The sequence below is a fragment of the Solanum dulcamara genome, chromosome 7 (assembly GCF_947179165.1).
Source record: "Solanum dulcamara chromosome 7, daSolDulc1.2, whole genome shotgun sequence".
NCBI lineage: Eukaryota > Viridiplantae > Streptophyta > Magnoliopsida > Solanales > Solanaceae > Solanum > Solanum dulcamara.
Genome location: NC_077243.1, coordinates 3,805,601 through 3,820,017, shown reverse-complemented (window position 1 = coordinate 3,820,017; position 14,417 = coordinate 3,805,601). Strand labels below are relative to the sequence as shown.

The 14,417-nt window shown below is 33.3% G+C and overlaps 1 protein-coding gene across 1 annotated transcript; it reads left to right on the top strand.

Moving 5' to 3' along the window:
* The first annotated feature begins 4,274 nt into the window (after positions 1-4,274).
* LOC129894096 (altered inheritance of mitochondria protein 3-like) lies at positions 4,275-11,090 on the top strand. The gene is made up of 4 exons (XM_055969616.1): positions 4,275-4,693; positions 4,769-6,022; positions 10,314-10,391; positions 10,474-11,090. Exons 1-4 carry the CDS (start codon positions 4,526-4,528, stop codon positions 10,609-10,611), a joined length of 1,638 nt encoding a protein of 545 aa, XP_055825591.1. The 5' UTR covers positions 4,275-4,525; the 3' UTR covers positions 10,612-11,090.
* Positions 11,091-14,417: the final 3,327 nt, after the last annotated feature.

Here is a 14,417-nt window from a genome sequence, read left to right as displayed (position 1 = left end):
GAAGTGCTACATTTTTTTGCTTGTATCTTATTTTTAACAAATACAACATCCCTGCTGATTACCACCTTGCGGGCAGTGGAATCCCATAAGCGATACCCCTTGACTCTATCAGCATACCCTAAGCAAATGCATTTTCTAGATTTTGGATCCAACTTCGATTTTTCTTGGGTTTTGTACATAACATAAGAAGGACTTCCGAATATATGTAAGTGAGAATAATCAGCTGGTTTTCTTGTCTAGATCTCTATTGGCATTTTCAGATCAATTGCGGTTGATGGTGATCGATTGATCACATAACAGGCGGTTTTGACTGCTTCTGTCCAGAATGTTTTTTCCAACCCTGCAGTTGCCACATAGCTCTTGTCTGTTCCAACAAGGTTCTGTTCATCCGCTCTACTACTTCATTTTATTGTGGAGTATATGTCACCGTAAACTATCGTTTAATACCTTTTTATTTACAGAAGTTATCAAATTCATCACTAGTGTATTCTCCTCAATTATCTGTCCTCAAACACTTGATCTTTTTCTCAGACTCAAGTTTCACCTGCGTTTTGAATGCTTTGAAAACCGAAAAAATATTTGCCTTTCTCTTGATTGGATAAACCCAACTTCTCCTGAAGTAATTGTCAATAAATAACACAAAATATTTTGCTCCTCCTAGGGACTTCACCGGTGCTTGTCAGACATCAGAGTGGACCAGATATAATATTTTCTTGCTTTTAGCAGATGAACTGCTAAACTTCAGTCTATTTTGCTTACTGATAACACAATACTCACAAAAGGATAGTGAAACCTTTTTGAGCCCTAGAAGAAGCTTTTGCTCAACAAGAATCTTCAAACCTCGTTCCGACATATAGCCAAGTTTACGATGCCATATCATCATTGATTCTTCAAATGAACTTGCTGACACGGTTGATGCTTCTCCTTCTTAGTGTGTTTCACCTTTAAGCACATATAGATTTACAATAAGTTTTTCTGCTTTCATCACTACAAGCGCTTCTTTGGATATTTTCATGACTCCACCATGAGTCTTCTATAAACATCCATTATCATCTAATTGTCCCAGAGACAATAGATTTTTCCTCAAGTCTTTTACATGTCGTACCTGCTGGATGGTGCGTACCGTTCATATATCTTTATTTTGATGGACCCAATACCAATAACATCCAAAGCATGGTCGTCTCCCATGAACACAGGCCCTCCTGAGATAGAATTATATTGATGGAACCATTCTCTCCGAGATGTCATGTGCCATGTTGCTCCTGTGCTCATGATCCAAACATCAGTGAAATGTTTTCTAGCTTCATTATTTGATATTGCTTCACTACATAAAATATTTCCATCATCCGAGGTACTTGCAACATTCCATTGAGCATTTGATGGCTTAGGGTGTTCACTCTTTTTCTTGAACCGATAATTTTTCTTGAAGTGCCCTTTCTTGCCACAGTTGTAACACTTGATATTTTTCTTACTTGTTGATTGAGATCTACCATGATTGTGACTCCCACTGGGGCCACATTCCGTTGGTCTTTCTCTCACCATCATCAAAGCTACAGCTTGCTGCAAACTTGCTTGACTGTCTTCCTTATTTTTGCGTCGATTTTCTTCTTCTAAGATAGCGGCTGCAATTTCATCGAAAACTAGACTGTCTGTATTGTTCGTCAGGTTGATGATAAGTTGATCATACGAATCAGGCAAACTTTGAAGTAGAAGCTCCGCACGTTTAGTCTCCTCTATTTTGCAACCCATTGTTGTAAGTTGCAAAAATAGAGTATTCAAAGTATTAATGTGTTTAGTAGCTGACATGGACTCTGCCATTCGAAGAGTATACAATCTTCTTTTTAAGAAGATTTTATTATACAAAGATTTGGCCTCATACAATCTTGTAAGAGTATCATATATTTCCTTCACCGTCCATTTTTCAGCCACACTAGACAACACTTGATCAGCTAGTGCCAAGTGTAGATCAGCAACTGCATTGCTTTCTATGTTGTTCCACTTGCTATCATCAGTGAAGTCCGTAGGCCTGCCTTCAATTGCAGCTAAGCAATTGTCCTTTCTCAATATCGCTTTTATTTTTATTTTCTACAATGAGAAATTAGTCCCATTGAATTTCTCAACGTCAAACTTTATTGTATTCGACATTGTTATTTGATTCACACCCTTCTAGATCATTTTTGAATATTTTTGCGAACATTCGTGATAAAATATACCACCACCAAAATTTACTATTCACATGAATAGTACTTTTCACCGAAATTCACTATTTACAAAATTACTATTCATAAATAGTATCTTCGCATAAAATAGATAGAATAACTGAAGGCTCTGATACCATTATTGGGGGAAGAAAGCACCACAACTAAAGTTTGATATGATAATAAATACAACAACAACAACCTAGTGAAATCTCACAATATGGGGTCTGGGAGGATAAATTGTACGCAGACCTTACTTCTACCAAGGTAGGATGACTGTTTTCGAAAGATTTTCGGCTCAATAGATATAATAATAAATAGTGAAAATAAATTATACACGAGAATTTTACGTGAAAACCCCTCAAACAGATAGAGGGAAAAAATCACGGGGTTGAAAGATTTTACTATGATAATATGATAGTACACTGCTCTCAAATACAAGGAGAAAACAATAATTAATACTTATCTCTTGTAAAATGAACAACTACTAAAGAGGATATTCAAGAATACAATATTTATCTTGTTATATAACTTTCTTTGTAATCTTACTCTCTTTTTCTGAATGAATTAAATAAAGGCACGAGGATCTCTATTTATAGGAGGAAGAAAAAGCGTAAAAATTTTCTACGCGTTCTTTTTCCTGTCAAAAGTTGGACGGTTTCTATGCGTTTTTTTTCTGTAAAAGTTGCTGCGTATGTTTCTTCATTTTTGACTTTTATTTCCCCTATTTTTTTTGACTTTTGTTGCATATACAAATGATGCGCGCAAATCGAATTGTACAAGGAATATACAAACATTACAAATTGTATAGCGAATTATACAAATCTTGTGCATGAATTGTATAGTGAAATATACAAATGTTATACAAAAACTGCAAATTGTAAAGCAAATTATACAAACGTATACAAATATTGCGCGAATTATATAAAAGCTGATATAACTATAGTTACGAATTGTAATCAGCAAATTATAACTATGGAGTATAACTAATGTATTTTTAAGTGGCTAATTCCCCTTAATTATATAAATATACATGTTTTATGAGTTTTCATTATGTTTGTGTGACTTTATTTTAGCATACACAATAATTTATTTCACTTTTTTTTTTCCCTGAAGCGTCATATAATTACTGTAAATTAGTAGGATAAATGAAATATTTTGATTGAAATTGAAATTTGCAATAGCCAAGTATACAAGTCTAATACTTGAATTGAAATTGATAAAAATGTTTTTAACTTTTAACTTCAACTCAGATTTTATCCAAACGCGTACTCGAAAAAAAAGAAGAAGTTCTAATTAAAAAAAAATGTTTGCCAATTATATTAGAGCAAGTGTAACTTGTGGGATCCTACAATTCTCCATTATCATTATCCTATTATCTGTATTCACGTTACCTTCCATTAGGGGTCAAAGTGAAAATTTCCTATAAATAGATTCCAATAAAAGAATGGCCCCTTGGTTAAAAATAGGAAATTTCCTTTTTACTTAGCTATTTTTTTAAAAAATTGAAAGAAATTTATTATTTTCTCCCATTATTATTATAGCTATGTAAAATCTTAGAAGACAAACTAAGATTTCAAAATATAATTAATAAAATTAATCCCTAAATATACTTTCTTAAAGAAAATAGAATTGCCAAATAAATTTAAATGTAGAAAGTAAAATATATATCTAATTAAGTTTTTTTATAAAAATTGCATCGAATCAATATATAACACAAATTATTTAAAACGGTGGAAGTACTGGGCTTTGGTAATTCAATCAAAGCACATTAAATAATTTGTGAAGTCATAACTCTGCTGAAAAAAATAATTAAAGTCATAACTTTGAAAAGTGCGCAAATTTCCATTTACAAGTAGATTTTATACGCATTTCAAATTTTCACGAATTTTTTTGAAATTCCGCCATAAAGTAGATTTCAAAAAAATTTAAGTTGGTGGTCCAAACAACCAAACAGAGGAATCCAGGGGAAAGCAATTAAAAAAAATAAAATTCAGTCAGGGTGAGAATGAAAATACATAAAAATCAGATCCAAAACATAAATAAAAAAAAGAGCGGCCAGATAAGGACATACTTCATCATAAAAACTTAAATTCAATAAAAGTTCATTTTTAAATCCGATCTTACCCTTAGCTCTCTCTTTTTTTTTTGGCTGTGATTGTACGCCACCCTACCCCCCCTCCCCGCTCCAACGGTCCAATCTAAATCCATTTCTTCTCCCAAATACCCATCTAACCCTTGTATTTCTTTTTCTTGATTTCTCCTCTGAAATTTCACCATTTCTGTATCTTCAATAAGCTTTTTATTATATTTATATACATGCCCTTATGGACCCATCCATGGATCTACCGACGACTATAGAACAACCGACGTTTAATCCTCCTCCTCTACTCGTTAACCATGCTCCTAACCCTAACCCTACCCCTCCTCAACCCCAACCCCCTCCACCTGCCCCTGCCCATGATTTCTCGTCTCCCCAACCCGATTATGCTGAGGTAAGACTTCTCTTCTCTGAGAATTTTGTGGGGTTCTTTCTTTTTGACTAATGGTTATTTTTTTTTTGGCGACAGTTGATAACGGCGGCGATAACGGCGTTAAAGGAGAAAGAAGGGTCAAGCAGGATAGCTATAGCGAAGTATATAGACCGAGTCTACTCGAATCTACCACCGAATCACTCGGCTTTGTTGACTCATCATCTCAAGCGCTTGAAGAATTCCGGATATCTTGCTATGGTTAAACACTCTTACATGCTAGCAACACCTGGATCTGCTCCGCCTCCGCCGCAGACGGCGGCGTCTGTTGATTCTAACGGGAGTGATGTTTCTTCTCTTACTAAACGGAAACCTGGACGTCCTCCTAAGTTGAAGCCTGAGGCCCAGTTTCAAGCCCAGTTTCAAGATCCATTTCAAGCTCAACTTCAGGCCCAACAGCAGCAGCAAGCCCAGTTCCAACCACAATTCCAAAATCAGCCCCAATTCATTCAACAGCAGCCACAGTACGTTCCTCAGCCGCAATTCCAGCAGTTTCAGGCTGACCCGTTACTTCAAAATCAGTTCCATTTTCAGTCCCAGCAACAGCCACAGGGATATGCTGCTCCTCATGAAGCCCAAAATTATTCGAATCTTGGGGCTGAGTCCGTGTTTGTTTCTCTTGGGCTAGCTGATGGGCCTGTTGGGATTCAGAATCCAGCTGGTTCTGCTCCTCCTCCTGCTGGAGCTCCGGCACTAGCACCGGCACTTGAAGAGAGTAACACAAAGAGACGCCCTGGTCGTCCCCGTAAGGATGGTTCCACTGTAGTCAAATCAGTGGAATCCAAATTATCCGACCAGAGTGGTACAAAGAGGCGACCTGGTCGTCCCCCTAAGACTGAGACAGTCAATGCTTCTCCTGGATCAGCTGCGGCTTCCAAACCTAGAGGGAGGCCAAAGAAAGGTTCTACTCCCGGACGAAGAGGCCGACCTAGGAAGAATGTGTCTGCTAATGTTGGTGCCAATGCGGCCAACATTCTTTCTGCTGATCCAAATGTTCCTGCTGGTGGTGATCCGAGTGGACCAATACCAACCCCTAAACGACGTGGAAGGCCACCCAAGTCTAGCAATCAAGGTGGACCTGCGGCTGCTGCTGTTGGTGTCACAGATGTGCCTATTGCTGCTGCTTTTGATTCTGAGGGCTTTCCTAATACTGTTGGTGGCGTCACAAATGGGGCTACGCCTCTCGGTAAGCGACGTGGGCGTCCTCCAAAATCATACAGCAGTGTGGCCGTTGCTTCTACTGTTAAGAGACCCAGGAAGCTTTCGGGGAGACCTCTGGGTCGGCCAAAAAAGGTAGGACTATTTCTTCGGTGTTTACTTACCTTATTTAACGGCATTCATATTTGAGTTATTGAATAGCTATTATGGTGAATTAGTGTTCTTTAATCTCAGTCAATTATCAGTTTTTGCAATTAATTAGACATTTAGATATATACAAAATACCTTATATAGACTATACAAGAGACCAAGTATGTCTTATTCTATGTATACCAATTAACACATGGTATGTAACAATAAACAATAAGAACTAATATAACAGTTAACATGAACATATCATGTACTCACTCTGTATCGCTTTATATGATAAAATTACTATTTGGATAGTCAAATAATTTTTTTGACTGAGATTTTTTCATGTCTTTTAAAATATTTTGAATTGTGAATTATAACACCTTTTATGTAGTTTCTAATTATGTTAAAATAATTCAAAAAACCTTGAAGATTTTATATCTGAATTCAAGCTGAATATTAGATAGTTTGATACTCGTATTCTCAATCATTTCACATAAAGTGGGACGGAAGGGGTAGCAATTAGCATGCACATGCTAAGTATGACATTATATTCTTATTTTATACTCCTTTGTCTCATTTTGTGTGGCACCCTTTCCTTTTTAATTTGTCGTCAAAAAGAATGTCACATTACTATAATTAGAAACAATTTAACTTTTAATTTTCTCTCTTACTCTTAATGAAATGAATCTTAACCACACAAATATCTAAGTATTGTTTTAGACGACAAGTTTTAAAAGTCTTCATTTTTTTCTTAAACACCGTGCCAAGTCCAAAGGTGCCACATAAAATGGAACTGAGGGAGTGTATAACAATTACTAATAGGCATAATCACCTAATTTTTAGGGCAAATTATTTATTCAACAAGTGCGTTGTGTATTGATATTAACTAGTTGGATGATTGTCAATTCTCCCAATACTTTGGCTTAACAGTAAGAGTACAACACATGATGTGTGAGGTAGGTTCACGTTATGAGTCAAACCTAGTTGCAAGAAAAGCTTGGTATGTAAATAACATTTAACCTTATTTTAAAAAGGTTGAACCCATCAGTAGCTCCTTAAAGTTGACACTAACTTTTACTTACGCACGTCAATTAGACTTTGTTCATTTTAGATATCTCATGTCAGGTCCTGCTGGGTCATTTTGACACTTTTTTGCTTACATGGCATAGTGAGTGTGATACACACAATAACTGCATGTGAGAGCTTTATTTCACTTATTTTTTTTAAAAAAATTTCCTCCATTATCTAGCTACCATTTTCCAAGCGTAAACTTTTTCACAAAATCAAACCTTTTAGACTGGGTTTCAATGAGAGCTCCGCAAAATTCCATCATCATTAGGCAAAATCCATTAGAATATCAAGCTTCCAGCCTAAATCATCCATTTTTACAACATTTGTCATGTAATTTTATAGTTGATTTTCCATCTTCTTGATGTTTTCCTCTGTAACTTTGGACCTTGATTTTGTAATCACATTGTTATTGCCTAGATCTAGTTCTTGTTTTCCTTCCATTATTAATTAGTAACTGACTTTTTAAAAGTAAAAAAGAAAAAATCATGTTGTAAAATAAAATTTTCAAAATAGTTAAATTCTTTTGATAGTGTTTCTTGAGAAGACGATATGGGTGAGTAATGAGTAGGGGTTGGGGTGGGCGGAGGTGGAAACACGATCTAGTAGGGTGGATGAGAGGTTGGGGTGTGTGGAGGTGGAGAAGACTATTGGGTGTGGGGTGGGATTTTTCTAAAATCACTTTTTTTAGAAGTGATGAATTTCTTTTTTTTTTTAAAAAAATCATTATTTGGTAAAATATGCCACATGTCATCAAGCTAATGGTCACTTATTTTTCTACTCAAAAGTTATTATTTCAAAATTATTTTTGATATATATGCCATGTGTCTTCATTTAATTGACCACTTTGACATATTATCGGTGAGTGTATTATACACGCCTTGTATATTTGGGTGATTGTCAAACAAGTGTCAAAATGACACAACGGTGTCTACAATGAAGTGTCTAAAGTGAACAAAGTCTAGTTGAGGTGTCTAAGTGAAAGTTGATGTCAACTTTAAGGGGCCACCGATGAGTTCAACTTTTTAAAAAAGTTGGGTATTTAAATGGAGAAGGGTAGAGGCATGGCATTATCCACTAAGTTTAAAATCATGCGCCATTGCTATGTTGGATTTCTTAGTTACTCTGAATCATCTCACATAAAGTGGGACGGAAGTAGTAACAATCAACATGAACATATCATACACTATTTACATGCACATTACCAAATACTTCCTCTTTCCATCTTTATTTATCCACGGTACTATTATGGGGTGTCCAATAATATTTGTTCAGTTTATAAAACTATTGAATAATTTACCATGATGTGTCTACTTTACCCTTCTTATTAAATACTATTTATTTTTTAATGATTAGATGACTTGTATTTAATAAGGGTGATTTGGTAAAATATTCCTAGTATTTACTACTTCTTAATTACTGTGCCAAGTCAATAGTGGATAACTATTGTTGGACAGAAGGAGTATGATATTATATTCTTATTTTATTTATAACAATTTAACATGCAATCACTTTACTTTCAAGGGAAACTATTTTATTTAACAAATGCACCACACAGAAATATTAACTAGTTGGATGATTGACCACATGCTTTTGGTTCAGTGGTAAGTGCACAACATATGTTGTGTGGGTTAGGCTCACGTCACGTGTTCATAACCATGCAAAAACTTGGTATTCAAATGAAGGGGTAGGGGTGCAGGCTCATTATCCATCGAGTTCTGAACCTTGTGGCTGCTAGCTCTTGGTGATTTGTCACTCATTAAAAAATATATTTCCTTTATTGATAAAAAGTATTAATTATAAGTAGAACAATAGAAATCTAGTACTTCCTCTACTTCATATTAAGTGAATTTTTGGGACTTTTTTCATGGTTCAAAATACGTAAATTTTTCAAAGTTCAAGAGAATTGTTGATTTTTCCCCCTGTATTTAACCTTCTTTTTAATGATGCTCTTAACTAATTTACTATTTTGGGAGAATAGCTTGGAAATAATTAGAATGATAATAGTGGAAAGTAAGCTTTAATTTATGTTCTTCGTTTTTCTTAAGGGGTTTGCCATACCCCCAATAATTCACTTAATATGGAGTATTATAGAAATGAGAATGATTACTACCTAATATAGTGTCACACGCTATATTCTCTCCAATACGGTGTTATATTTTTAGTTTCTATAGGGTTATAATTAAGATGCATATATCATGTAGCACAAAAAATTATATTTGGTGGTTCTTTCCACATCTATCTATTCAAGGGAATAGTGTAAGCTGTGGTTGCACCTTTTAAAAAATTGTTTTCCCAACTCTAAAATGTACAATTTGCGTCGATGTATGCTTCCATTTTCATTGTTGCTTGGTATTTGATTGGATTACTGCTGAGATGAAGGGAAAAAGAGCACAATAATGATGAAGACAGACTATTATCACAATAGAAGAAATGGGGGAGTGGGATTGATTGATTAGAAAGATCTAGCTTGTGGAGACACCTAAATGTTTCAAATTGTCTTAGTTTATAGGTATACGCTTTTGATCGTTTCAAATATAATTTGCCAATAAATAAAAAGATTAAACCAATTGAACTGAACACATATATTAGAAGTAGAAAGTTGGTAACTAAATGACTGAATCTCGCAGCTTGTCTTCGGGTTTTAGCTTCCACCCCATTATTTTCCTCTCCTCCGTACATTTTCCTTGTGTTCTATTTTGTTTATTTTCTGTTTTGAAACTTTTTGTAACTCATTGTCTCTCTGTTCTGTCCATGTAAAACCTTAATTGACTGGTTTTATACATATATTTTTTTTTTTGGGGGGGGGGGGGGGGGATGATGACCCTCTGCTGTAATGTGTTTTTTGTTGAATGATGAACTTGTTTTTAGTTGGGGATGGAGAATGGCGTGTTCTATTCTATGCTTCAAGCAAAATGAGCAGAATACATATTGGTTGATTTGACATCAATACGATACAGTGATGCTTTGTACTTGATTGAAAATAAATGAACTGAAACAGAAAGAAAGAATATATAATGATGCATTTATTGCTTTATGAGACGGTGGTCCTTAGGAAATAGGAATTTGCTTCCTGAAATGTTATCTTTCCAATTTTGTAGCACCTCTTTTGGCTTTAGATGGAAAATGGCAATGACATATTTCTGTATTGAAGTTTTGCATAACTATTTGTTCTTATTTGAATTATTCCTATTTTAATCTTTCCTAATGTTTTGGTTTCTAGAATGTGACATCCCCTGCAGTTTCGGACCCCAAGTTGGTGGTGGCTTATGAAGATCTAAAGGGCAAACTTGAACATATGGTAAGTCATTGTGAAACAACTTTTTTTTAGTTTAATCTACGTATGGTTGAGTTGATATGAACAATTTTGAAAACATTGGCAGCAATCAAGAATTAGGGAGGCAGCAAACGCGCTGAGGCCTTGCTTAAATGCTGAAACACCAGCAACTGCTTTGGCAGCATTTCAAGAGTTAGAAGAGTTAGCAGCACCGGTGGGGGTAGATCCTATGCAACAAAATTGATAAAAAAAGATGCTGCAGAGATGGAGGCAGAGCTTAAACTCAGTGTGTAAACATTATTCGAGGCTGGAAACCGTGAAAATCAAGGAAGTTTCAGTGCAAAGCTAGTTATTGGTGACAGGATGAAGATGCGCTTAGACTTGGAAACAGTGTAGCTACCTTTAAGGAATGTATTTGTTACTGTCAATTTGTTAGGTTAATCAGGATTTGATATTCCGTTGCATAGTATGAAGTACGTTGTAGTGCTAACTGTATTTGTAGTTGATTTCGTCATTTGGTAAGTCCCTTATCTGCTAATTTTGTTAATGACATTCAAGGGAGACAAAGTCATGCTCTTGGGAGCTATGTATACTCTTTGAGTATGTTGGATGGATGGAAATGCCTTTGCAAGATTTATAATGGCTCTCTTCTTGGATCTGTATGGCTCATCAACTGTTGCATTTTCAAATGTTTAAAATGCATTTGAGCTTATATAGATGTTATTACCACTCTCCAGTCTTATAATAGCTTGAATGGAGCAACACAGATGATGGGGATTTATATAGTCGATTTTAATTTATTTGAGATTTGAGATTGAGGTGTACAGTGTTCTCCTGTGTTAAGCTTGCTTTGGGCCATTTATGGATTTTATTCTTTTATGGCCACCAAGAAACAAGAGCAGTACTCTGTTCCATTTCATCTAAAATTGTCATTGAGATCTATTGCACTTGTCCCTTTTTAAAATGGAGATTTATCCATCACAAAGATATACCGAGGAAGAGAATGAACTTCGTATATCTCTTTTCTATTTGGTTTGTCTCCTGTTTTTGTAACTATTCCTTAAGGTAGTCGATAAGTCATCGAAGGGTTTATGTGAATAATGGGATATTAACATTATTTATTTTAAACTCTCTCACTATATATATAATATCTTTTCAAGAAAATAATGTGAGAACCTGTGGTGTAAAAATAAAGATTACATTCTATATCGAAATCTCAATTTAAAAAAAATGATAGTAAAATTTCTGAATCATCTGTTTTGTTTACTCAAAATTAAGAGGGTATGCCGCCTATTACTAAAATTTTAATTTTTGAAATAATTATTTTTCTATGCAAGAAAAAGACTTAAAATTAATAATAAAGTTTGAATCCAAAACACTGAATGATTCTTTTAATCTAGAAAACTAATATAAGTATATCAAGGATTTTGAGGTCTAACAGGGAAATGTTTAAAGCCCTTTTGTCAAAGAGTTATTTAATAGCACATTTGAGCAACTTATAATTATAGTATATAGTTTGTGAATTATTAATAGGAAAATTTTTTGGTTAGTCAAATGTAGTTGAAATTTGAACATGGAAGAAATCAGTGGTGAGTGAATTCAAATTTATATGACAATATATTTTGGGACTGAGGCATGATTATAGTTGAATTTGACACTAAAGATATTTCAGCATCATAATTTCTTTATTAAAACGAATTTAAAATTTAAAATTTATGAATTTATACCAACTACAATAATATTAAATTAATATTATCATAATAATTGAATTTATACTGAACTATTTCCTAGTTTCCAAACAAGAGACTGATGCAAGGACGAGCCCCAAAAAATTGGTCCAATGCAAAATACAAATTGTAGCCTATAACTTTCAATCTGGCTTTTCTCGAACAGAGGATACATTTGATTTGAAAACCAAAAATAGAAAGAAAAGAAATAATTTTAAAAAGAAGAGAAACAAATTGAACAATTAATAAAGATTAATATAATGTTTGAAAAAAAGATATAATGTTTGGACAAATGAGGCCGCCCATCACCATGTCAGACTCCACCTACTCTTCCTCTCTATTTAAATTTTAAATAAAGAATGGCCCTTTTTTTTTATTCCATAACACCTTTTAACTTTTGCTTACGTCGGTCTCAACTATATTCATATTCAGCATAATTTTATAAATAAAATCTGAAAAAAAAATATATACAAATTCTATCCTTATTTTAAAAGTACTCATTGTAGTATTTATACATTTTGTAAAACCAAATCGAAAAACATAATGCATTATCATATTTTAGAAATACAATTTTCAATCCTAAAAATTAGTCATTTTAACATTTTAAAATATTTCATATTTAAAAAATTTAAGAAATCATTTACAACTAGTATTTTTTGTCTTCACATCACCATTATTGTTACAACTAGTTTCGTATCAAATGAGATATTTACCATATATAAAAAAAGATAAATCTTAATAGCCATGTAATAATATGAATAAGCGATACTACTAAATGCCCATTTGGATTAGCTTATTTTAGGTGTTTGAAAGTCAAAATAACTTTTAAACAGTTTTAATGTGATTGAGTAAAGTTAAAAAAATATTTACAAACACTTATTTTTAAGCCAAAATAACAAAAATAAATGAAAACCCATAAATTAGAAATTTTAACTTATGACTTTTGACTTATAAGTCATAAGCCAAAAGTCAATCCAAACTGGCTCTAAATTCTATTTTCAATATATGTTGCACGTTATCAAATGATGTAATGGACTTAATATAATTTATTCATTCTTAATCAAGAATCTCAAATTCAAGTCCTATAATTGTGAGAAGCACTCAATTTCATCTTTATTAACTCGTACCCCATACAAATTTAAATTAATTCGTACTCCATATATATATATTTTAAAAATAATTAAATGGAGATGAAGGAAAAGGTGTAGAAAAGAAGCCTTGATATGGTTGGTCAAGAAAATGGCCCACCAAGAAATTATATACACTAGTTGAGTAGTTGCTGACGAGATAAGGATAATCAATGTAGATTAGGGTTGACCTAATTTATCATTTATATATTATATTAAAACTGAAAATTTGAATAAAACTTTTTTTTTATATAATTATAATCAAGAACTTTAAGATTCAATAATGGGACGCTATAAAAAAATAATTACGTCGTATTTTTATCAAAGTATATTCCAATAATACGAATTGTGGCTAATGAACTGTACCACACGGAAAAAAAAGAAATTTGAATCTTTTATAATCTAAATTTTTTATAATTTAAATATAAAATTTAATCAAACTCACAAGTGGAAGGACAAGGAGGGAGCTAGCACACCTTTGAAAAGTGCACGCCACCACATATGATAATACCATTTGTCATTTTATATTATTTTGGGATATTCACAACCACACATAATGTGTATATATATATACATACATATAAATACTACTCTCCAACAACAGGTCGTCTCTAAATTTCGATTATAAATATACATACAGAATATTAAAATAAAGCACCTCTTATATTAAAGTCATTTTCATTGTCTCTTTCTTCTTCATCATATTATGAAAAGTAGGAGACACATTTATTTACATTATTTTTGATAAAATTTTAGTGATATACCTTAATTAAGAAGCAATAGGTGAGAAAAGTTGATGATCTTATATCTAATTTTTAATTAATGCTAAAAGTAGGAGACGGTTCCAGTAGTGGAGCTACTGACTATTCTTCCATTCAACCACAGACAATTAAATGTATTGCTTTTGAATATTCCATTTAGATATTCAAAAGAATAATTAATAAGATTAGTTTGATAAAGTAAACTCCTAATAAATATTTACTTTAAAGAGAGTATCCTAGTCAAGTAAAATGGAACTGAGGAAGTCAGGTAATAAAAAGAAATTACTTAATATTTTTTTATCTCGATTCATTATTTATGTGAATATTTTTGGAGTTTCATGTGTGTATTGCGTTGTCGTGAAGTGCAAAGCATACCAGAAATTGCTTCGATGAATCCATCGAAGTTATAAGTCTAACGTCGCTTACTGTACTATT